At 41.1% G+C, this 23,240-nt stretch overlaps 1 protein-coding gene across 1 annotated transcript; it reads left to right on the top strand.

Annotated features, from left to right (window-relative positions):
- Nucleotides 1–4,868: 4,868 nt before the first annotated feature.
- Nucleotides 4,869–22,895, top strand: LOC124704014 (phosphatidylinositol 4-kinase alpha 1). Its single transcript, XM_047236244.1, has 25 exons — nt 4,869–5,176; nt 5,256–5,417; nt 7,038–7,208; nt 7,331–7,489; nt 7,578–7,705; nt 8,425–8,725; nt 9,229–9,397; nt 9,588–9,805; nt 10,421–10,579; nt 10,663–10,845; nt 11,409–11,873; nt 11,951–12,310; nt 13,026–13,240; nt 14,297–14,474; nt 15,303–15,439; nt 15,536–15,689; nt 17,818–18,084; nt 18,250–18,327; nt 18,483–18,530; nt 18,975–19,147; nt 19,268–19,463; nt 20,683–20,823; nt 21,458–21,666; nt 21,744–21,905; nt 22,388–22,895. Exons 1-25 carry the CDS (start codon nt 4,943–4,945, stop codon nt 22,644–22,646), a joined length of 4,926 nt encoding a protein of 1,641 aa, XP_047092200.1. The 5' UTR covers nt 4,869–4,942; the 3' UTR covers nt 22,647–22,895.
- Nucleotides 22,896–23,240: the final 345 nt, after the last annotated feature.

The following is a 23,240-nucleotide window of genomic DNA, read 5'->3' as shown; positions in this document are numbered from 1 at the left end:
AAGTAGCATGGAACATAAGAAATTATAGATACGTTTGAGATGTATCAATATCTTGTAGTTTGATTTTCTTCGGGGTCGGTGACACCGTCATATAGATCGGCGAGGACCTCTCGAACAGAAGTAGATCTGTCGATGAAATCGAAGCTGTCGACGCTGTCTGAGTCGCTGCTTATATTTGAGTCCGCAGGCAACCCGAAGGACATATTGCCGAAGATCTTGACGAGTTTTCCGCTTGAAGCGGGCCTGGTGAAGCTTGACGGCGAGATCTCTTCTTCGACTGACTCGAACGATGATGACGATCCCGAGAAATCAGAATCGACCGCGAGCGACCCCGAAGAATCCAGTATCGCGAGACGGTGAGATCCCTCCTTTCCGACGCGGAAGTGGAACCTCCCGATCGTCATCTCCATAGGATCCTCCAGATACGCATATGCATCCACACGGGAGGGCGGGTGAGGAACAAAATCGACTAGACCAGTTTCGATCTGTTTACCTCTGTCCATCGCATTGCTTGCCACCGAAGATGTTGTCGATGTTGCCGAGGATGTTGATGATGGCATCGAGATCATCTCCTTGTCGCCTCTAATCTCACAGACGGCGCCAATTGACAAGTGATTAACTTGTCAATGCCTACAAGTTGTAGACTTGGGTTTTCGCGGAAGTAGAAGGCAAGTAGATCTCGAAGGTTTCAACCGAAAAGGTGCTCGACTGCTAAAAAGCTAGGGTTTGTTGACAATGAGATTGATCCTTTCTTCATCCCTCAACTCCCCCTTATATAGGAGGTGGAGCCGAGGATTTTGTATTACACAAGTTACAAAACTCCGGGAGACTCTTTGAGTTCGACCCGTGAAGTTACAAGTCTCTTTATTCCTAACTATCTCTATTTACCATACTCGATGCTTTGCTGGGCTTCTGGACTTCACAATCTTCGGGTTATGGGCCCCCCGGGTACTATCTTCGGCAGGCCCATCCGGGATGCCTATGTCAAAGAGTGCAAAGAATATTATGTGGGATAACAGAGTTTCTGAATTATGGGGGAAAATTACTAATGGTGAAATCTGTCCTTGCTTCTCTTCCTATTTTTTCATGTGTTGTCTGGATGTCCCCATCACAATAAAAAGCAAGTTAAGAAGTACATGAGACACTGTCTATGGAGAAATAAGAATGATGATGTACAAGCCAAAGGGTCTGCTCTTGTTGCCTGGAAATTTTTTTGTAGACCCAAACAGTAAGGTGATTTGGGAGTTCTCAATTTGGATATTCAAAATAGAGCTTTGCTGCTAAAGAATGTTCACAAACTCTTCAACAATGTAGGCAAACCTTGGGTAAACCTGGTTTCGAATTCTTATTATGCAAATGGTGTTGTTCCTAGACAACGTTCTGAAGGATCCTTCTTGTGAAGAGCTCATTTAAAATTACTTGATAACTACAAAGCCCTTGCAAGATGCAATATGGGAGATGGTAAAACTGTGTTATTCTGGAATGATGTATGGGATGATCAATGTTTGCACCAAAGATTTCCTCATGTGGTTACTTTTGCAAATAAAACAAACATTTCTGTCAAGGAAGCAATTCTGACTGAATACAATGAGGATTTATTCAACCTTTCTTTGTCCCAACAAGCTTATGAGGAATTCAATGAGTTAGAAATTATTTGTCAAAATGCCTCTAGGAAAATTTTATCCGGACAGAAAGATGAATGGTTTTATATATGGGTGAACTTAGAATTTTCTTCACAAAAGGATTATACGGTGTTGATTGGATCTCAACCAACAATTCCCCATTTTTCTTGGCTATGGAAGTCCTCTTGCCAATCCAAGCATAATTTTTTCTTCTGGCTCTTGCTCAATGATAGACTAAATACAAGAAACCTTCTTGGCAGAAAAAGAATGGTGCTACAATCTTACAATTGTGACACTCTGGAATGTGATAGGGAAGAAACACTCCAACATCTTTTTTGGACATGCCCTTTTGCTCATAAATGTTGGGATTTCATATGTCCTCAAAGACAGAAGAACCTTTCAGTTCAAGAGTCATTCCAGGACCTAAGAGATAAACTGAAGTTGACTTACTCAATGGAAATAATCATTCTTGCTTCACGGGCTCTCTGGATATCTAGGAATAAAATCTTCAGAAATCAGATACCAAGCTTTCAAAGATGGAACGCAATTTATTTGGAGGAGTTGAGAATGATCTCTTACATAATGAAGAAGAAGCATAAGATCTCTTATGATAATTGGCTTAAGGATTAGATTTAGATAGCTCTTTTTCTTATTTTGATATAAATATCCATGTATAGTTTTTTAATGCTTAATATATAAAAATTGTTGTGGGAGCCTTTCCCACTTTTTCTCTTTATAAAAAGTAGTCCAACTGCGGTATACCGTACTTCAGGGAAAACATGTCCGAAAACCTAGATTAAAACACAAGTTCTGATACCACTTATTATGAACACAACAAGGAAAATGAAGAACGAATAAAGCAAACCCAGCTATTAATCCTAGTCGACGTCTTACAGAAGGTATAAATATGCGGTGATGATGATCCATACCGCAGGGGGGCGAAGCCCCCCCCCCCCCAAGCCTACCGGTGACGGGCCTCGCTACGCTCGCCGATCGAACACGATCTTTTTTGTCCCGGTGCTCGCCTTCCTCGGCTCAGAGGAGTGAAGACCACCACACACTTGTTGATATAGATGCCGGATACTTGATTCTTCACGGCCATGATTGCAGTGCTGGGTGTTGTGCTCGCTGTCATCGTCTTTCGTTTCCTTTCCAGGGTCAACCAAGTTCTTCCCGCCGATGAGTTTGTTGGTGTAGTTGAAACCTTCGCACGAACCCTTCCATCGCATGGGCATGCCATCACCACCGACATCCAAGGAAGGATGATCCATATCAACTCCGACGTCCACCATCCCGATTACGATTCCATCTCCGTAGTTGGAGTCCTTCTAGATGGAATCAGGCAGGATGTCGGTTCCGAGCCCAAATAAAGCAGGCGTGCGTGTCGTATGCTGGTAGCGCAATCTGTTTGGGATGGCACTGACGAATGTTTCGGTTGCCTAGAAGTAGTGGTTGAGTAGCATCAATGAGATACCATGTATATGTGATTACTTCAGGCCGCCAGCTTGTTATTACTGTTCTAAATTGCAGTGAAAGTGTAAATAGTGGTCTCATGGTCATTTGTTGCTTGATAATTTATTAGATTTAAGTATTTTATTTTTCTTTCCTTAGGGTCTATATATATATTTAGGGTAATCTATATTTTCTTCTGAGACGAGGCTATATCGCCGATTAGTACTTAATGAAGGGACGGAGCTACTGGGGGTCTGGGTGGGGCCATGCCCCCCCCCCTCCCGCATGCTGGAATTTTTTGTGGAAAACACCTCTAAACTATGTGTTTTGGCCCCCAAATTTGCTAACAATTGGCTATATGCCTCCTTCCATGTAATTGCATGCTTATTTGCTCCTAAATATAGGACATTGTGGCAACTCAATTTGGCTTGCCAAAACATCTTATATTTGGGACTGCACATCTAGGAAAGGAGGGAGTAATAAGTTCTATTACAGACATGTAATTCGTCGCAAACACAAATTATATACAGTAGGGCATGTAAAACTGGTGTAACAAAAACATTTCTCGCATGGTTCTCACTTTCTCGCGCATGTGGGCTGCCGGCTGCCGCCCACCCACCCATTTCGGCCCAGCGGAGTGACGCGACCAGAAACTAACGGAAGGCACCAAAAAGTAGTACCCACCCCAGGGCCAGGGAGAGACGTCCTCTTCCTCGTCGTCCTCGGCTCCACCAATTACGGCCGCGTCAAAGAAAAAAGAGAGGCACAGCACAACATCTCCGTCTCCGCCCTCTCCTCCCCCTCTTCCTCCGCGTCCTCCCGATCTGCGTCGCGGCAGCGGCGACCTCCCCATGATCTGACCGCATTGCCGCCGCCGAACCCCATGGAGGCGCTCAACGAGCTCTGCGACCTCGTGGCCGCGCACCCGGATCTCCTCCTCGCCGACAAGCTCACCTGGCTCTCCTCCCGCTGCGCGCCGCCCGCCTCCTCCTCCTCCTCCACCTCGCGCGCCTCGCGGGCGCACCTCCACTCGCTCCTCGCCCTCGCGCGCCTCCTCCCCGCCGGCGCCGCAGGCGCCCCCCTACCGCCCCCGCTCCTCGCCTTCCTCACCTCCCGCGCCTTCCTCTCCCCGGCCTTCTGGCCGCAGTCCTTCGCGCCCGCGCCCTTCCTCGCCAAGCTCCTCCCGCTCCTCGCCTCGGCCCCGCCCTCCCCCGTCCTCTCCGCCGCGCTCTCGGGCGCGCTCCTCGCCGCGCTCGACGTCGCCGACCCGGCCTCCGCGCCGCTCGCGCGCGCCTTCCTCGCCGCCGCGGGCGCAGCCCCCCCGCCGCTCCTCCCCGCCGACGCCGCGCCCGTCGCCCAGCGGCTGCTCCTCGAGTTCGCCGGCACCGACGACGCGCCGCCCAGGGCCAAGGGCAAGGGAGAGGACGCGGCGGGAGAGGACAACGCGGGGATCAGGGACGTGGTGCAGAGGTTCGAGGCGGAGGAGATCGACGCGCTCGAGCGGAAGGAGGTCGCCTTCAGGCTCATCCTTCAGGTGCTCGGGGGCGAGGCGGGACTCGAGCCCGACAAGGTTGCCAAGGTCAGGAATGCCGCCGCATGGCAGGTCCGCTCGCTCACGGATTTTCTCAAGGTGAGCCCATGCCCGTGTGTGTCTTCTCTCTATTCAAACCCATATCATGTTTTGCATGCACGCCTTGTTGCTACATGTTTGCCTGTGAGGTTTCATGGATGTAGTCTGATCATGCGTGAGGTTGCAGATTAGGAAGCGGGACTGGAAGGAGCAGGGTGTGCAGCTGAGGGCAAGGATAAACACCAAACTATCCTGCTGCCAAGCCGCAGTGGTGGTTCTGGTCCGGAGCGTTGCGGTCATGGACGCCGCGGACAGCAAAGCTTCCAAGGACATGCTTCAGCAGACACTTGCGTGGTTCATCGAGGCCACCAAGTCGTGCATCCTCTCATCCTGGCGGAAGCTGAAGATCTGCGAGGACCTGTTTTGCACTCTGCTCAACGGGATCAGCCAGATAACCGTCTCGCGCGGGGGCCAGCTCCTGCCGGTGCTGCTGATTCCCTTGAAACCGCTTGTTGTGAGCACGTGTTCGCAGGTATGTATGTTTGTTTCATGCTTTTATTTTTATCTTTATGGGTGCGTTGTCTAGTGTGAAACCTATTGTTCCGGTGCAGGCTGACATGACGGGATGTAGCCCTGGCGCGTTGTTCGAGGCAGTAGTGAAGTTGAGCTGTGAGATTATAGAGTTCGGCTGGACAAAGGATAGGGCTCTGGTTGACACGTTCATTATGCGTTTAGCTGCATATGTTCGTGAACGGAATGATTATGAGGAGGAGGTATTCTTCTTAACTTTTTGTCACCACATGAAAATTTTATGCTCTAGCAAGATTTATCGCAAACCAGGTGCTCTTTAGTTGGAAACTGCAACCACAGTTTTGTACCATTACATTTGGATAGTACTGCACAAGCCAATCTTACTTGATTTTACTTTGCCGAAATGTAATCACTATATTTTAAATTGTTGCCAATCAGCATCTGTAAGTCACATACAATGATTTAGTATTATATAACGAGTTACTATGCCAACACATTGAAATGAGAACCAAAAGGTATTTATTTCGACCTCATTACCTCAACAAACAGCTAGAAGATTATGCATTTGGCGCTCTTAATCTGCTATACAATCTAGGAAGATTCAAGATTCCACGACGCATCATTAGTACTGTTTTATGACTGTTTTTCTTCTGAAGTTAAGTTAGAATAGCCAATATTAATGCTCTATTCTTTTTTATGAGGCCATGGCCTTCTTTTCTTGTGGAAGACACATGATCATACTGAAACTAAAACTATGCGTTTTCAGTTCATCTTTCCATGTGCTCACCCAGTCCAAAAATTAGTATTGTTTCTTTACTTAAGCATGTGTTCTCCAGACTTCGTAATTTTGACTACTAAATTCATGGTTGTATGGTAGTAAAAGTAGCTGTAGATTTATTATTAGGAAAGCGATTTTGATCATGAACATTCTGGTGTCACTTTCTTGTGGAAATGTCAATCTAGATATTGAGCTTTTGGTGCAACTCTGTTTACTGAACTGGAGGAATTAATAATAATATGTGAACCAGATAAACTTATATTCTGATGGCATGGATTCTGTTAATTACTAAGATGAAAAATAACGGGAAGGCAAACCTTACCTTAGTCATAGGTTTGCATGACTTCCATGATTCGTGATATAGCTAAATCTGACAATCCAGCTAGCTTCCAGAATTCATGATATAGTTAAATATGATAGGGTCTGTTTGCAGTAAAACTCTAATCACTTTTTTCATGGACCAGGATTGATTCTTTTGTTTCATTTTTCTTCCAAAATTTAGGCTCATGGGTGTTTCAGTTCTGTAAGCAAACAAATAGATTAGCATTGTACTAATTTAATCCAACCACATGAATCGAAAAACAACACATCCTTATTTATTTGAACTTAGTAAAGTATGCTGCATATTTTGGGTACATATTGAAACTTGCAGTGTCGTCACATGCTGTGCTGGTAGGTTATATATGAAGACAATATTCCCCATATTATCAGAATAATTCCAAGAAGTAAGCAGACCAAGCTACGCGGTCTTTGTTTTCTATTTTACTAGTTGAATCTTTTGCGATAGAGCTAGCACATGTTGCATCTCTTCATAGGTAGAGTTGCCAACACATGATGTGGCAGACTACAATCCTCCTGCTACTTTATTTACCGTTGGGGTGGGTGGTGGGATCATTCTGAAATTGTAAGTCATGGAGCTGATTGGAAGGATGCGTTCTATAGAAAATTTAAGCTTCCCTGCTGCTGGCAGTCTTCCTTCATGGAGCTTACTCTGTTTTTTATTGTAGCAACTAAAGATATGTATCACAGTAGCATGAGTAACTTCCGATTGCTGGTTATTTACTGTAGTGTGAATCTATTGCAGGATGGTAAAGGAAAAGACGCAGTTCCGCTGATGCGACTTAATGTAGTACGCCTTCTAGCTGAGTTATGTGTATGCTTGAAAAGATGGGAAGTTGTAGACATGGTTTTGCCCCTTTTCATTGAACATCTAGAAGAGGGTGACGCTTCATCTCCAAGTTTATTGCGTCTACGAGTATGTAATCTTGTTCTGTCTCTTACTCGTGAACATACTTAACCATGAATCTATTTTGATGGTATTGGTTTCAACTATAAACAAAAGCATCTTTGGTAATCAATTGGTTTAAACTACTGCAGTTGCTAGATGCAATATCCCGTGTGGCGTGCTTGGGTTTTGAAAAATCATATCGTGAGAGCATTGTCTTGATGACAAGAAGCTACTTGGATAAAGCTAAAGCTGTAGGAGCTGCAGAGAACAACACAGTGCCATCTGAAGCAACAATTGAGCGAACAGAGGTCTGTGATGAGTCAAATGAATTTATGCTATCATACAAAGTTGTAATTTGATTCATGTTCCATGCTAACCGTGTCAACAAAATTCTAGACTCTTCCTGCAGGTTTCTTACTTGTTGCTTCCAACCTTACTAGCACAAAACTCAGATCTGATTATCGTCATAGGCTGTTGTCGCTATGCTCTGATGTGGGGCTAGCTGCTGAATCTAAAAGTGGGGGGTAAGATGCTTTGTGATGTCTATCAATCTTATTATTAAGCTTAAATAGTATATAGTTTTTGAGTCTTTGAATGGTGTACACAATATTTGCTGGGTGCCAACATATTTTCTTGTATGTCCAGGGCTTTGACTCGGATAGTTTAGAGTTCGGGGTTGAAAACTAAACTTATGCGAGAATTTAGAGTTGACAAATTGGACATGTTTTAAAGTTAAATAACACCTATTTTGGAGGTTGTATTGTGATATATTTAACCATCACGTGAATGAGCAGTTACGAGCTTCTTTCTCTGTTCTTTTGTACTTTTCTGTGAGTTCCTTTTTTTTTCTGGTTTAAAGCTTACATTTATTTTGCTAGATTCTATACATTGAGTATACACTGTTACTAGATATTTTGTTTGGAAAATATGTTTTATGTGCTATGTGGATTTTAGTTTGACACAGAAGCTGTAAGGGCACCATCGAAAATAGAAAAGAATCTGAATAAAAATGCCTAGACCCTGTAGCTTTCTGAGTGAAGGTTAAATGGCTCAACAATGTATATCAGTATATCCACCTACTAATTTGTAATACTATGTATCACACTATCACCTGATGCTCTATGGAGTATTTTTTGCTTTCCATATATCCTCGTCATTCATTTTACACAGTTTCACTTCATCTCTTATACTTCTCTTAATTAAGTTAACTGCAGTGCTTAATGTAATATTGTCATTACTGTAGGAGTGGTGCGGATTTGATGGGCCCATTACTTCCTGCGGTTGCTGAAATATGTTCAGATTTTGATCCAGTGTCCTCTGTTGAGCCATCTCTATTAAAATTGTTTCGCAACCTGTGGTTCTATATTGTCTTGTTTGGGTTAGCTCCTCCGATACAAAACAACCAGGCACCTGCAAAACCCGCTTCTGCTCCATTAAACACAATGGAGAGCTCTGTAGCCCTTCAAGCTGTTGCTGGACCCTACATGTGGAATAGCCAATGGTCTGTAGCAGTGCAACGTATTGCACAAGGAACTCCTCCGCTGGTAAGCTTTTTGGGACCATAAAGTTGGGAAAATAGTATGGTTTTTGTGCAGTTAGGAATTTGAACTTGTCTGAATTCATTTCCTGCTACTTAGCGTAGCTTCTTATGGAAAAGGGGACAGATGGGGTTTGTATATTGTATACCCTCTATTACAGGGCTTTATGCTCCGCATATTATTGTTGCATTTCAAATTGATATTTTCTCAGGCAGATGTATGGATAATATTGTTTTACGTTTGGAAGGACTATATGGGAGTTTCGGGAATAAACTTTAACTGTAAAGTTGTAATTAAGATAGTTCTTGTCTACATGCTTCGCAAATCTTAGAAAATAAACACTTTCAGTAACAAATAGGCCTGTTTTATTATATTTTGTGGATACTAACAGTATTTGGTAGGATCATGATATACAGGATTGTATAAATTAAATGATATATAATACCGACTGATCAAATTCAGAATACCTCATGACTTCGTTTCTGTCATGTATGCTTTTGACATTTCAGGTTGTCAGTTCAGTGAAATGGCTTGAAGATGAGCTAGAGTTAAATGCTTTGCATAATCCAGGTAGCCGTGGTGGCAATGGTAATGAAAAGGCTGCTGTTGGACAGAGAACTGCACTTGCTGCTGCTTTGGGAGGTCGAGTTGAGGTAGCAGCAATGAGTACAATTTCAGGTCAATATTTATTCTCTGTTGAGTGCTTTACAGCTTATGTAGATTGTTATCTGATTCTAGAAAATTAAAATTGGTCTCCATCAAATTTAACCATGGAACTCTTGAAATGAGTGGCTTTATTTACGTGAATGATACACACGGAAAATGGAATTTTATTGAAGTATCCAACTAATTTGTTTTTTTTTTTCAGGAGTGAAAGCTACATATCTCCTCGCGGTTGCTTTCTTGGAGATATTGCGTTTTAGTTGCAACGGTGGCACACTTTCATCTACCTCTACATTGAATAAATCAAATAGTGCGTTAAGTTGTGTGTTTGAGTATCTGCTTACTCCCAACTTAACACCAGCAGTATCCCAGTGTTTGATGGCAGTTGTGCATAGAGCTTTTGAAACAATGTTGTCATGGCTGGTATGTTTCATACTCACAATCTGTTGAGAATACGTTATCATTTGTTATGTTGTCTTTGTATCCTGTCATATTCTATGTTCTCTGTTGTTTTCTGTTGAATCAAATTACTCCCCATCTGGTGGCAAGTGTCAGCTCAGATCTTGTACCAAAGATACACAGCTTTCTGTTGTAGAGAATCACACATTCTACGCCATTGTTACAGCTTTGAAAGCTTTTGCCACACACTTACATTTCCTTATGTTTCAATTGCATGTTATCATATTTAGGGTTCTTGTTGAGATAACGAAGTTCTTAGAAAAGATGCACAACTGGCTGCTTTGTCTAATACTTTGATCTGAATCCCACAAGGAAATGCCTGATGCATTGACAGATAGATGTTTTAGTTATCCTTTGGGCAGTATGGTTGACGCGTCAAACGTTATTTGCCTCTTGTGTCCAATATTTGCAATCTGCTCTAGATGTTGCATCATACATTAGGAATTTGATTCACATCTTTTAGTATAACATGGAGTTATTCTCTTACATTCATCAACTTTGCATTGTAGTTATTCTGGCGATTACGTTACTTTTATTTTATTTGCAGAGCACCACATTAATTGTCTTTTATGTTCCCAGGACGATCGCATATCTGACATAGGCGTAGAAGCTGATGTGAGAGAATCTGCTCTGTCCGTCCATGCTTGCTTCCTGATAAAGAGCATGTCACAGAGGGATGAACCTGTTCGTGATGTGAGTGTTAAGTTGTTAACTCAGCTAAAGGAAAAATTTCCACAGGTTAGGTGCTTTGATTCGTCTTCTAATACTGTAGTTGTGTTGTTTTGAGACACACTGATGACACTAGAATACTGAACTTTCAGGTCCTTTGGAACTCCTCATGCTTGGATTTACTTCTAATATCTGTTCATAACGAGTTGACTTCTGGTCCTGTTAGTGATCCTGCTTGGGTTGCTAGTGTACGCTCACTATATCAGAAGATTGCCAGGGAATGGATTACAAGTGCTCTTTCATATGCTCCATGCACCACTCAAGGCCTAATACAGGTTCAGTCAATATAATATTATTTGGCTTTTTTGAGCACCATTGTTCTTAATTTGCATGAAGCCGATGCATGATTTGTTGTTAGGACATGGTCAGCGTCATTTAAATATTAAGGTTGTCGATCTCTTGCCGGGCTAAAGTTGAGGTTTAGAATTGGATAGATCCTTTTTTTTTTTTACTTTGAGTGAAGAATCATTTTCTTACTTTATTAGATATCCTAGATTAGTCAGCTTCTCCTGGCTCCTGCTGCCTCTTTTATCTGTTCTTTCTCTCGCCTTGTATATATTATCATCCTGTGACCTTCCTTTGTTTCTAATCTCAGAGTTCACATACTCAATTCTAGTTTCTCAGTAGTAAATAAGTTACATTCTTGCTCGTGAGAAGCGAATGCTGTATTATTTTAGGGCTCAGCATTTAGTCAGAGCACTAAAATTCTATGTCAGCCTTTCTTGAACTCTTTATTGTGCCAGAGGCACCATTATGCTGGCATATAATGTTCATACTGTTGGTTTTGTTTTCCACCCTCTTTGTGATATATTGATGTTATTTATAATTGTATTGCTAGGAAAATTTTTGCAAACCGAGTGGTGCACAAAGAACACAGCATACAGCAGATGTTGTTTCACTTTTATCTGAGATACGTATCTGTACTGGAAAGAATGATTGGAATGGTATCAGGACTGCTAATGTTCCAGCAGTTATGGATTCTGCTGCAGCAGCATCAGGAGCGAGAAAAGATGCACCTGACATCACCCTGGAAGTACTGTCAACTGCAGTAGTGAGTGCCACTGCAAAATGTAACCATGCAGGGGAGATTGCTGGTATGAGAAGGCTGTTCAGTACTATGGGCGGCTTAAACATGGGTGTGCCTCAGTCTGGGCAGGCCCCACAGTCATTTGATGAAGTTTTTCTGTCCAAATTTGTTCGTCTTCTTCAGGACTTCGTTGTTACGGCGGAGAAACAACCTATAGATAATTCGTTATTTCGTGAAACTTGTTCTCAGGCTACAGCATTACTTCTTGATCATATGGTAATATGTTTACACCTAGGTTGTTTGTTGTTATTTCAATTCTTGGCTTTGAGTGTATTCTAATGGGCAACACACAGGTATCTGATTCTAGAACAAATCTGGAAGGGTTTTCTCAGCTTATACGACTTCTATGCTGGTGCCCCGCTTATATTTCTACCCCTGATGCAATGGAGACTGGAATTTATATCTGGACGTGGCTAGTTTCTGCAGCACCTTCTTTGGGTCCTCTTGTGCTCGCAGAACTTGTTGATGCATGGCTGTGGACAATAGATACAAAACGTGGCTTGTTTGCATCTGATATGAAGTACTGTGGCCCTGATGCAAAATTGAGGCCACATCTCATTCCTGGTGAGCCCGAGGCACCACCAGAAAAGGACCCAGTTGAAGCAATAATTGCCCATAGGCTCTGGCTCGGCTTCTTTATTGATCGGTTTGAGGTTATCACCAAACTTTTTCTTTGTTTATCCTGTGATATTTTTAGCAGTTCTTCTATTTGCCTGCCTAAGATATTTTTAATCTTAAGAGTAATTTATCTGGTGTAGAACTTTTATATATGACACCAATCAGTGTCAAATAATAAATAGTCTAAATGGTTCTAGTTCTCCTTGGAAGAAGCATATACTCCACAATTAGTGTCTAATTACACTAATACGCTAAGACATGCTTCAAACTGCTCAGCATTGTGCTAGATTACAGGCCTGTGAGATGCACATTTTTAAGATATGCTTCAAACGGATCAGCATGTGTTGCATTGTAAACCACGTCTTGCGAAGCAATTCTGTTACTACCATTTAATGCACTAGTACGTTTTCATTTGTAACTAGAATGTTAACATCCCAGGAGCAGTATGTTGTTTGTCCTCTATATAATCAATATGAGCTAACGTTGTTATACTATGTCTTGATATCATATTTGTATTTACTAACAGCAATAGAACTGTGATGATATCCTTTATCCTCAGTTTCTAATTGAGGATAACTTGCTTGCATTTTGTTTGTCCAAAATTAGAGTCACCTTGTGATGTTCTATAGGATATGATGAAGATGCATTGACTCTTTGCCTAATGTTTGATTGATTGATAGTTCACGTACTTACATTGTTCTCTTGTTGTGTTCTTTAATCATCTACCTTATGTGGGTGTTATTTAAACAGGTGGTTCGCCATGATAGCATTGAACAACTTCTACTTTTAGGCCGTATGTTGCAAGGGACAATGAAGTCTCCCAATCATTTTTCTCACCATCCTGCTGCTACTGGCACTTTCTTTACGGCGATGCTCCTTGGTCTGAAGTTTTGCTCTTGCCAGTCTCAGTTTAACTTGCAAAAATGTATTATGGGGCTTCAGTTGTTAGAGGACAGAGTATACCGGTAATAATCATTTCATGACATAGTTTCTTTGTCTTACTATGTTGTTATTCATTGTGTTTTAGGATATTTGTGCTGCATCTTTCAACCATTTTTGGTGCAAGTAGTATTTATTTGTCACGTTACGAGGGGGATGGCAGGATCATTTAGGGGAGGTAAAGGGTGGGAAGCAGCGCCTGATGGGAATGGAGGGTGTAATTGTGAGAGGGAGAGAGAGAGAGAGAGAGAGAGGGAGAGAGAGAGAGAGAGAGAGAGAGAGAGAGAGAGAGAGAGAGAGAGAGAGAGAGAGAGAGATTGAGAAAGACGAGTGGATGTCTTATAAGACCCCCAAGTTGGCTAGATGCCATAACACTTAATATTGTTAATTAAGTGAGATTGTGAGCAACCGTGCAAGTTAGGGAGTTGAGAAGATAGTTTGTGAGTTATAGGAGCAAAGTGATACATTTTAGTAAGCTAGAGCTGATTGAGAAAGATGAGTGGATGTCTCATAAGACCCTCAAGTTGGCTAGATGCCGTAACACTTAATATTGTTAATTAAGTGAGATTGTAAGCAACCGTGCAAACATTAGCAAGTTAGGGAGTTGAGAAGACAATTTATGAGTTATAGGAGCAAAGTGATACAATTTGGTAAGCTAGAGCTGCAGTTATTTAGTCATGGTAAAGCAAAACATGAGTTACTGAATCTACGGAAAATCTTGAATTGGAGGTATAGTTTATAGTATCAGAATTTGAATATATTATCTTAGTACTTATGCGGTTTGGTCCCAAGGTGTATAGTACTATACGGTTACTAAAATTGCTTAGAGTACATATGATGTCAACACAAAAACTTTATGAAGTTCAAATTATTTTATTTTGAACATCAGGGCACTCCAGGCATTTGAGTACTCTATATGCTTTGTTTATATCTTTATTAAACCTGTTTATGTAATATGCTAAATTTGTTTTTATGCTTGCATGCTTACGTAATGATACACAAGTTTGTATCTTCTGTTCTTCCACTTCTCCCCATTATGTTATGTTGCTAATACAGTTTGCTCGTCTTGGCTTTTCTTGCAGTGCTGCTTTGGGATGGTTTGCTTATGCACATGAATATTATGAATCTCCAAACAAAAGTTTTGCTCAGAGAGAGGCCCAATCTGTTTCAATATTTGTCCACAATCTGCAAAATGAGCGCGCCACCAGTTCTATCGATTCTGGTCCGAAGTCACAGGGACGTGATGGCGAACTTAATACGGTATGATTTGACCCACATGTGTCTCCGCTTCTCTCTTTCTCTCTGCCCACCTCAAGAACATGAAATGCATATCTGAGCTGTCTTGTGCTTGTGATATGAAAAGGTGGATGACTATGGTTGGCAGGTAGATAAGTCCAGGGTATCTTGGGCCTGTTTCATAGTGATTAGTGAAGGTAATGGGATGGAGAGAGGAGAGCTGCTGGGAGGAAGAGAGGGAGAAGTTTGGTAGGAAGAGAGGGAGAAGTTTGGTAGGAGGGAAGACGTACCATGGAGACAGGGAGAGATAGAGATGGAGATACATGGACTCCAGTTCATTATTTTCTTGCTTAAATCAAACTATATATGCTGTACCTAGGAGTTCCTTACAGATGACTACCAATTGAATATTGAATACAACTACAGTAGTAGATAACAATGGATTATTGAATGCAGCTAACTAATAGATAACATAATGCATGGACCTAATTTGCTGCTATGCGTAATGCATGTTCCTCTTATGGGTGATGTGGCACTCACTTCTACTCCATCTGTTTCATATTACTCCGCATATATGGTTTGAGTCAAATATTACAACCTTTGACTAATTACATAGAAAAAAGAAACATTTACAATATTAAATTAATATTGTTAGAACCATAATAGAATGTACTTTTACATATTATATACATTTGGTATTGTATAAGTTGATATATATAACATCACTTGGCCAACATTAAAGAGCTTGACTTTGACTAAACCTTATGTGCGGAGTAATTTGAAACGGAGGGAGTGTTATCTATCTGAAAAGCTTAACATTTCTCCCCCTGTTGTTTTTTCCTTTGGTTACAGGCAGATCAGATCCACCCGGTGTGGGGCTCTGTGGATAACTATGTAACTGCACGGGAAAAGCGTAAACAATTGCTTTTGGTGCTTTCTCAGAATGAGGCAGACAGGCTTGAAGTTTGGGCACAACCAATAAACACAAAGTAATTACTACTCCTGCTGTGATATTATACTATCTTTTGTTTCTTATTTGTTTTACTGGTTAAAACTCACATGCATTGCATATTATATCTGTGCAGAGATATGTCGACATTTCGTGGCAAAATCAGTTCAGATAAATGGATTGATCACTCCAGAACTGCTTTTGCTGTTGATCCTCGAATTGCATTTTCTATGACTATGAGGTTTCCCACAAACTCAGCATTGCAATCCGAAATTACTCAACTAGTACAGGTATTGTTCTTGCATATAGCTGTTATCTTTTCAGATATAGTTTTGCATTGGGCACCTTCTATTTTCACATTCAAGTTCTGTTTGGAAATGTCTCTACCTTTTCATTTAAATTCTAGGCATATTCGAATGAAACGTACTCCCTCCGTCCCGTTTTAATTAACTCGCCGGTAATTATGCGAAAAACCCCTCACGTTTCCCCCTTTCTACGCCACAGTCCCCGCGCGAGTCACCTCCTGAGTCCTGACCAGCCCTTCTCGATCTTTCAGTCGTCTCCGGCCGATCCCGGCGACCGCTCGCCAGCCGCTCCCCTACTCCCTCCCGCGCGCCATCCCGCTCGACCTCTCCCGCATCCCGCTCGCCGCGCTCTCCTCCTCCTCCTCTTCGCCGCTTCCCGTCGTGCGGCCCCTCACCCCCTCCTCCCTCTGCTCCGCCATCCACGCCCACCAGCAGCACCAGCAATCCTGGCGGCGGCGCGGCCTGCTGGCGGAGGTGCAGGTCTCCCCGGGCTCGGGTGGTGCCAGGGCTGCCGGCGACGGCTCTTGGAGGCGGCGGAGATCGCAAGCGAGCTCACGCCGGCGGCCATGGTGGTTGGTGCGGGCCAGATCTGGGCCCCTGCTTGGAGGCGGGTGTATTTTTGTTACATTGTAAAGGGCTGAAATGTAAAATTGCATTACTGAAGCGTTTTTCTCCCCCTGAGTTAATTAAAACGGGACGGAGGGAGTAATATTTATCTTGTGGTGCATTTTTCAACTTAATGTTAGCTCTTTCATAACTTTCTACCTTAAACGATTGTAAAGTAGTAAGGGAAATATAGTCATGAATGTACCTCCTCTATCCATAACAGAATGTCGCTAGTTTGTCTAAATTTAGATGTATCTAGACACTTTTTAATGTATAGATACATCCGAATTTAGACAAACATTCGACATCCTTTTATGGACGGATGGAGTAGTTCATTTAGAACAGCCATGCAATAAGGTTAGTAACTGCCTTACTAGAGCTGCAAATATTTTAAAGGCTTCAGTATGATCTTTCACCCACATGCATTTTGTCTTACTAGTATGTAGTAGGCCAAATGGATGAGAAATGGCTAGTCCGGATACCCCTGAATATTTTAAGTGTAGAGTGCAAGGATAGATATGTGAAAATGATATGTTGATTGCCTTAGCTATGGAGGTAAATTCTCATGTCGTGGTAAAATTAAGAACTAGCAGTTATATGTCTTGTTAATTATGATACTAATGTAAATGTATTGGTGGTTTGGACTGTTATCATTTCAATTTCCATTGGGTGTGAGATCTGGATGCTGATATGGCATGAGAAATATAATAACAATGTAAACCTCCTAGAAGGCGTGTTACAAACTCTACCTTTTCAATGAAATGAAATGCAAAGATCTCTGTGTTTTCTCGGAAAAAAATGGCATGAGAAAATCTCATCTGAGGATAAGAAAGTGTACTGTGTGATGCTTGCAAGCTCAGCATTTTCAGCCTTTTATTTTGTTGCCACTATCTTACCATTGTTTAGATTACTTTCCGTTAATTATTAAATTAGGACCAGACCGGTTCAACCAGAACTGAAGTTCTGGTCTGGTTTGCTAGAAAGACAGCCTCTTCATGTGAACCAGTGAGTGGTCTGACCAAGTGCACTCTAGTACTCCACCATGCAGAAAACAATATATGCAACCCGTTGGATTCGAAAACATGTTCTCAAGTTTCCTAAATACACTGCTCATGATGCACGTTGCCAACCAAGCAAAATAATTATGCTTATTTTTGCAGGAAAAAATGCACTTAGCCCATATTTTTCTCTATCATATTAGATTTTTTTTTAATGTATATATGTTGTTGAACCCAGTGGCTGGATCAGTTAACTGGCGGTCAGACCACTTGAGCCGTCGATCACATATTCAGTTTCAATAATTATTTCTTTAAATCTGGAACTTTGTAACCAGTGGATGTTCTCACAGTATATAGCTTCTGCTTCAACTCATGTGACCAATAAATGAAGTGTTTAATGTTGCTTGATTCTGTATTGAGCATCTTTTAAATCTTTCCAACTTTTCAGTTCCAGTGACAAAGGGTGACACATGTTGCTGTATCATCTTATCATTCTTTTGTCTCTGCAGACGCACATACTGGAGCTTCGTACAATTCCTGAAGCATTACCTTTTTTCATCACTCCAAAGGCAGTGGACGAAAATTCTGCACTGTTACAGCAACTCCCGCACTGGGCTCCGTGTTCTGTCACGCAGGCATTGGAGTTTTTTACCTCTCCTTATAAAGGACATCCCCGTGTTATGGCATATGTCCTTCGTGTCATGGAGACTTACCCACCTGAGACTGTCACCTTTTTTATGCCACAGTTGGTACAGTCTCTCAGATACGATGATGGGGTGAGAATTTCTTTTATCTGTGTTTACTCTATCTGTCAGACCAGGAAAAAGTACTAATCATTCAATCTACACATTTTGATTTATCATTCCTCATAGAATCCATATCGCCTTCTTATAAATACTCATGTGATTCTCTCATTTTTTCCTTACCTCTTATCTCATCAGAAATTAGTTGAAGGATACTTGCTTGGAGCTGCTAGAAGAAGTAATATATTTGCTCACATCTTAATATGGCATCTGCAGGTGAAATTTATTTAGATTGCACTTTTTATATTATAATTATCCGACTCTATGTTTCTTCAATTGAAAATATGGTTTTGTGTATATATTCTCTAACATATTCCTACTGTGAAATTCTTCTTTGACTTGCTTGTTCTTCTGTGAACTTGAAATCGCAGGGGGAATGTGAGGAAGCTGAGAATGAAAAGGAACCAGGGGTTCCAAAGGTACAAGACCCAAATTTTTTATGCTTGCTTGATAAGTCACCTGCATATTTTTATGAAGGGCCTGCATATGCTTGTTTACTTTAGACTCGTGCACTTGATGAAATTTAACTAACATCATTCGTGAACTTAAAGCCATTGGTACGAGTGAATAACTGACGGATTGAACAATTAAATTCTGCAATTTTAGTGTTTATGGAAAGAATTCCATATTACATATTTACATTCAGACTGACAGTAGGTGTGATCATGAGATTCTATGTCTATGTCAGTTGCCCTTTCAATCTGATACTTTTTTGACTAAAATGTTGGCTTTGCTATTTCTTATCTTGTAACTTAGTTGTAGTGATGAGCACTGTTTTACAAAAGCATTCCAGTATTTGGTTGTTAACTAATGTTGCGAACTTTAGTCATGTGTATAATGTTTACATTTCCCTTTTTTTTCAGACCAGTGCATTCCAATCCTTGCTTCCTGCTGTTAGGCAGAAAATTGTTGACGGTTTCACTCCGGAAGCTCGGGACATATTTGAAAAGGAGTTCGATTTTTTTGACCAAGTCACCTCGATTTCTGGTGTTCTTTTCCCTGTTCCCAAGGAAGAGCGGAGAGCTGGCATTAGAAAGTAATTATAGAAAAATCGTTCTTGCGTTTTGTTGAAGAACTAAGAACAACTAATACAGCTTTGCTGTTCTCATCTGAAATTCTGTTCTCTTGAACTTGTCACTGTGAATTCTTCATGCAGGGAGCTGGAGAAGATTACTATTCCAGGTGATGACCTCTATTTACCAACTGCAACAAACAAATTAGTACGGGGCATACAATTGGACAGCGGTATTCCTCTCCAGTCTGCCGCAAAAGTTCCAATAATGATTACTTTTAATGTGATTGATCGTGACGGGAACCCAAATGATGTAAAGCCACAGGCTTGCATTTTTAAGGTAAATAACGTTTTGTCTTGCAGTACAGTCTGCACAATTAATGTCTTTCATGGGTTGTAACCAATAGATCTGGGTCATCTGCATTTATCTTATATGGAAATGTAAACCTCAAGTCACATTTCTTTATATAGAAGGAGATTTCTGACTTCATGTCAAGGCTTTAAACCGCTGTGTTCGTGTCTTCGCAGCAAGGACCTGAAAGGGTTTTACGTAGATATTTTAAATTGTGTCATAAGTGGATGACAGGCTTAATTAAAAAATAGAGTTCATGACTTAGTCATAGTTACCACTCCAGAGGATGGGGCTGTTGGGAATGGTCTTCTCATATATGATTAAAGGCTCCTGCAGGAATTTTACAGTTTTGTTTTGTGGCCTTACATTCTGCCACCAATACAAAAACATACAGCTCAAAGTTAGGAAAAAAAGTGTGCTAAATCTATTGAGGTATAAAGACCTTGCTTGACCTGAGAAAACATATTCACCTCTACAAAATCAGGTGGACATTTTCCGAATTGGGGACATAAGTTATTAATGAAAGTTCCCCTCACGTTTCAGTCACATTTTGTTCACTGCTGATAATCTTTCATTTTTAATTTTATTTCATTGCTACTTGAGTACTTTTATGTGCATACCTGCTTATCCTGTAAATCACAACAAATTTTCTCTAAGTAGAAAAAGTCACAGCGATGAATACAAGTGTGCAAGTCCGCCTGAAACACGTGTTTTCTGGATGCAGCTGTACAAAATTTACTTTTTATGCTTGATGGAAGCCTTTTTGTGCTGCTGTCGTGGTTTTGTTAACTAAAAACTAGCTATCAACATGGCTCATTCTCCCGTTTATTCTGCTGGCAACAGACAGTAATAATTTATGACATGTCAGTTAGTAAAATAGACTCTTACCATTGCCACAGTACTTTTATCACCTGGGCTAAAGGTAACATGATGAAATGGCCTACATTAACCGTATATGGTAGCCATTATGGTAAGTGTACAGAAAGTACTACCATCAAGTGCAAACTAATTACAAGCGAGGTCGAATTCATTTTATTTCACTTGTAGTTCAGGACTTCTAACTATCATTTGAACGTGAAAAGGTTGTAACTTGTAGTTCTGTAACATCTTTTAGATAATGTTGTAACTGTTGATCACTGTGCCTGTTAATCTTCTAGTGCCCCCTTTGTTTGACAGTTGACACAAGCAACTTTCTATGCTATGACAGGTTGGTGATGATTGTAGACAAGATGTGCTTGCCCTCCAGGTTATTTCCCTATTAAGGGACATATTTGAAGCTGTCGGATTAAACCTGTATCTCTTCCCCTATGGTGTTTTGCCCACTGGCCCAGAACGAGGTATAATTGAGGTAAGCGTGTAACCCCAATTGTTTCATTTTTTTGTATCTTGGAAAATCGTGTAACTAAACGCTTTTTCCTACTAAGATTCTGTGAGCTGGACACTAAATACTTCAAATTATAATTCCTTGATGTTAAACGGCCTAGTAACTTGGCATCTTAAAAGAGAACATCCTTGATAGTGCGAGCTGCTTTAAATTGATCAGTGAATATTATTGTGGGTATGTTTTTTTTTATGTTATACTGTATATTAACTTAATTAAAAATATTATATAAACACATCAGTTCGAATCATATGTTGTCTTGGACATTGCACGGTCTTGAAAAATTAGTTTTGGCCATTAATATTTGTTAAAGTATGAAAAAAAGTATCATAGAATCTTAATATCATTGTTTTGAGTGTATTCTAGTGATCTTATTCTTGTGCGGTTAATCTCTGTATGTTAGGAAACGTTGATTGCACATGTACTGCAATGAGTCGGTCTCATATATTCTGAACACATCAGTGTAGCAATTTTATGAAACTTTAGCAACGAATTAAGTCAACAAGTAGTAGTTTTTACGACTAATCATTGTATACTCCTGTGTTAGTATTGGCTGTTTTGTTGCTTTCCTGTATGTTATCTTAATCTGAGCATGCTGTAGGTGGTCCCAAATACTCGGAGTAGAAATCAAATGGGTGAAACAACTGATGGTGGGTTATTAGAGATATTTCAGCAAGATTATGGCCCTGTAGGCTCACCTGCTTTTGAAGCTGCGCGTGAAATGTTTATGGTTAGTAGTGCTGGATATGCCGTTGCCAGTCTGCTTCTTCAACCAAAGGATCGGCATAATGGCAATCTTCTGTTTGATAGGTTTTTACTTAGTCCCCTATCTTTAATTGACCAAGTAAAGCTGGAATTACAACTTAACCATCACCTTGCTTATGCAGCCATGGGAGACTAGTTCATATTGATTTTGGATTTATTTTGGAGATTTCACCTGGGGGTAACATGGGGTTTGAGAGTGCACACTTCAAGCTAAGCCATGAGATGACTCAATTGCTTGATCCATCTGGGACTATGAAGAGTGACACCTGGAATCAGTTTCTCAGGTTCGTATTTTTTTCACAGTTGTACTGAAATGTGAGATTGACTCTTTAATACACGTGTTTGCAATGTATGCAATATTGGTACACTTATTTCACACCATCTAGTACAAAATAAGGGTGAGAGCTAGAGGCAGTGTAGGAACAGAAAAACTTGGGACCTTTTTAGATAAAATTATGCACAGAAATGTGGGGGCAAAAAAAAGTTAATAAATTTAATGGATAAAATTATGCCTAAAAAACTAGGGCGAGAAGAAAGGTGTTGGGCCTTTTGTACATAAAGTTATGCATACTGTTACTATCCTTATATTTGCTTATTATTACATGTGAGGGAGAGGGCAACCTGATTGTTCACGCGCGAAAACTTTCTGTCGATGTTTGGGAGACAATAGTGACCTGTTTATGGAGTATAATTCTTATGAATCCATGGACTGCCCTGACCTTTCACCTTGCATCGTGCTGTTCTGATTAAAAAAATATCCATTCAGATTGTGTGTCAAAGGATACCTAGCCGGAAGGAGACACATGAATGGCATTGTAACTACAGTGCAGTTGATGGTGGACAGTGGGCTCCCTTGCTTTAGCAGGGGAGAACCTATTGCTAATCTTCGGAAGCGGTTTCATCCAGAGATGAACGAGCGCGAGGCGGCTAATTTTATGGTACGCACATGTGTTGATGCCTACAACAAGTGGACCACCGCAGGGTATGACTTGATTCAATACTTGCAGCAAGGTATTGAGAAATAGTTCATTTCTCGTTTTGTAAATGGTATGGTCGTGTACATCAATTGTATGTAGCACTAACTCCAGCATGTAGAGTTTAAGCATTGAGCGGTCCCATTGTACCGGGAGAACTGAGAGTGCATGTTTTTTCCTACTGAAAGACAGGCTTAGCTAGTAAAGCCTAATAGATCACCACTTCACTAGGTCATTTTGTAATAGAGCAACAGATGCAATTCTTTGTCTTCTGCTAGCCGCGTATTTATTTTTTCTTGATTTCATCATGTGGACATCTCTTTATGAGATTCTGCATGCTAGCAGTCCTTTCTTTGTTTGAGATGTTGTGGTGTGGCATCTTTTTCCCTTTCAGAAAGTACATAGGCATGCACGAATGTACTGAAGACAGTCTTCTCTTATAAATATACTGGCTTTCTGGTATCTATTGTTGGTGGCTCTGTTAGACTAACTTATATTCTTAGTTGGTGTATTCTCGCACGGCCGTGTGAGCCTTCTTTTCTTTCTCCTTACTAATAGTGCCAACGCAAACAAGATTGAATCTATTATGTCACGTTAAGGTTTGAACCTTGCAAGCAAGTGATTCTCGAATGTTGGTCCGGTGGC

The sequence above is a fragment of the Lolium rigidum genome, chromosome 3 (assembly GCF_022539505.1).
Source record: "Lolium rigidum isolate FL_2022 chromosome 3, APGP_CSIRO_Lrig_0.1, whole genome shotgun sequence".
Taxonomy (NCBI): Eukaryota; Viridiplantae; Streptophyta; class Magnoliopsida; order Poales; family Poaceae; genus Lolium; species Lolium rigidum.
Note: the sequence above shows the minus strand (reverse complement) of the source record. Positions and strands in the feature narration are given on the sequence as shown.

Bases quoted from the DNA above. Each gene is read 5' to 3' on its own strand.
- LOC124704014 (XM_047236244.1), top strand. From the start codon at position 4,943: ATGGACGCCGCGGACAGCAAAGCTTCCAAGGACATGCTTCAGCAGACA. The intron at 7,490-7,577 runs GTCTGTGATGAG...ACAAAATTCTAG, and splicing joins CAACAATTGAGCGAACAGAG to ACTCTTCCTGCAGGTTTCTT. The intron at 7,706-8,424 runs GTAAGATGCTTT...TCATTACTGTAG, and splicing joins GCTGAATCTAAAAGTGGGGG to GAGTGGTGCGGATTTGATGG.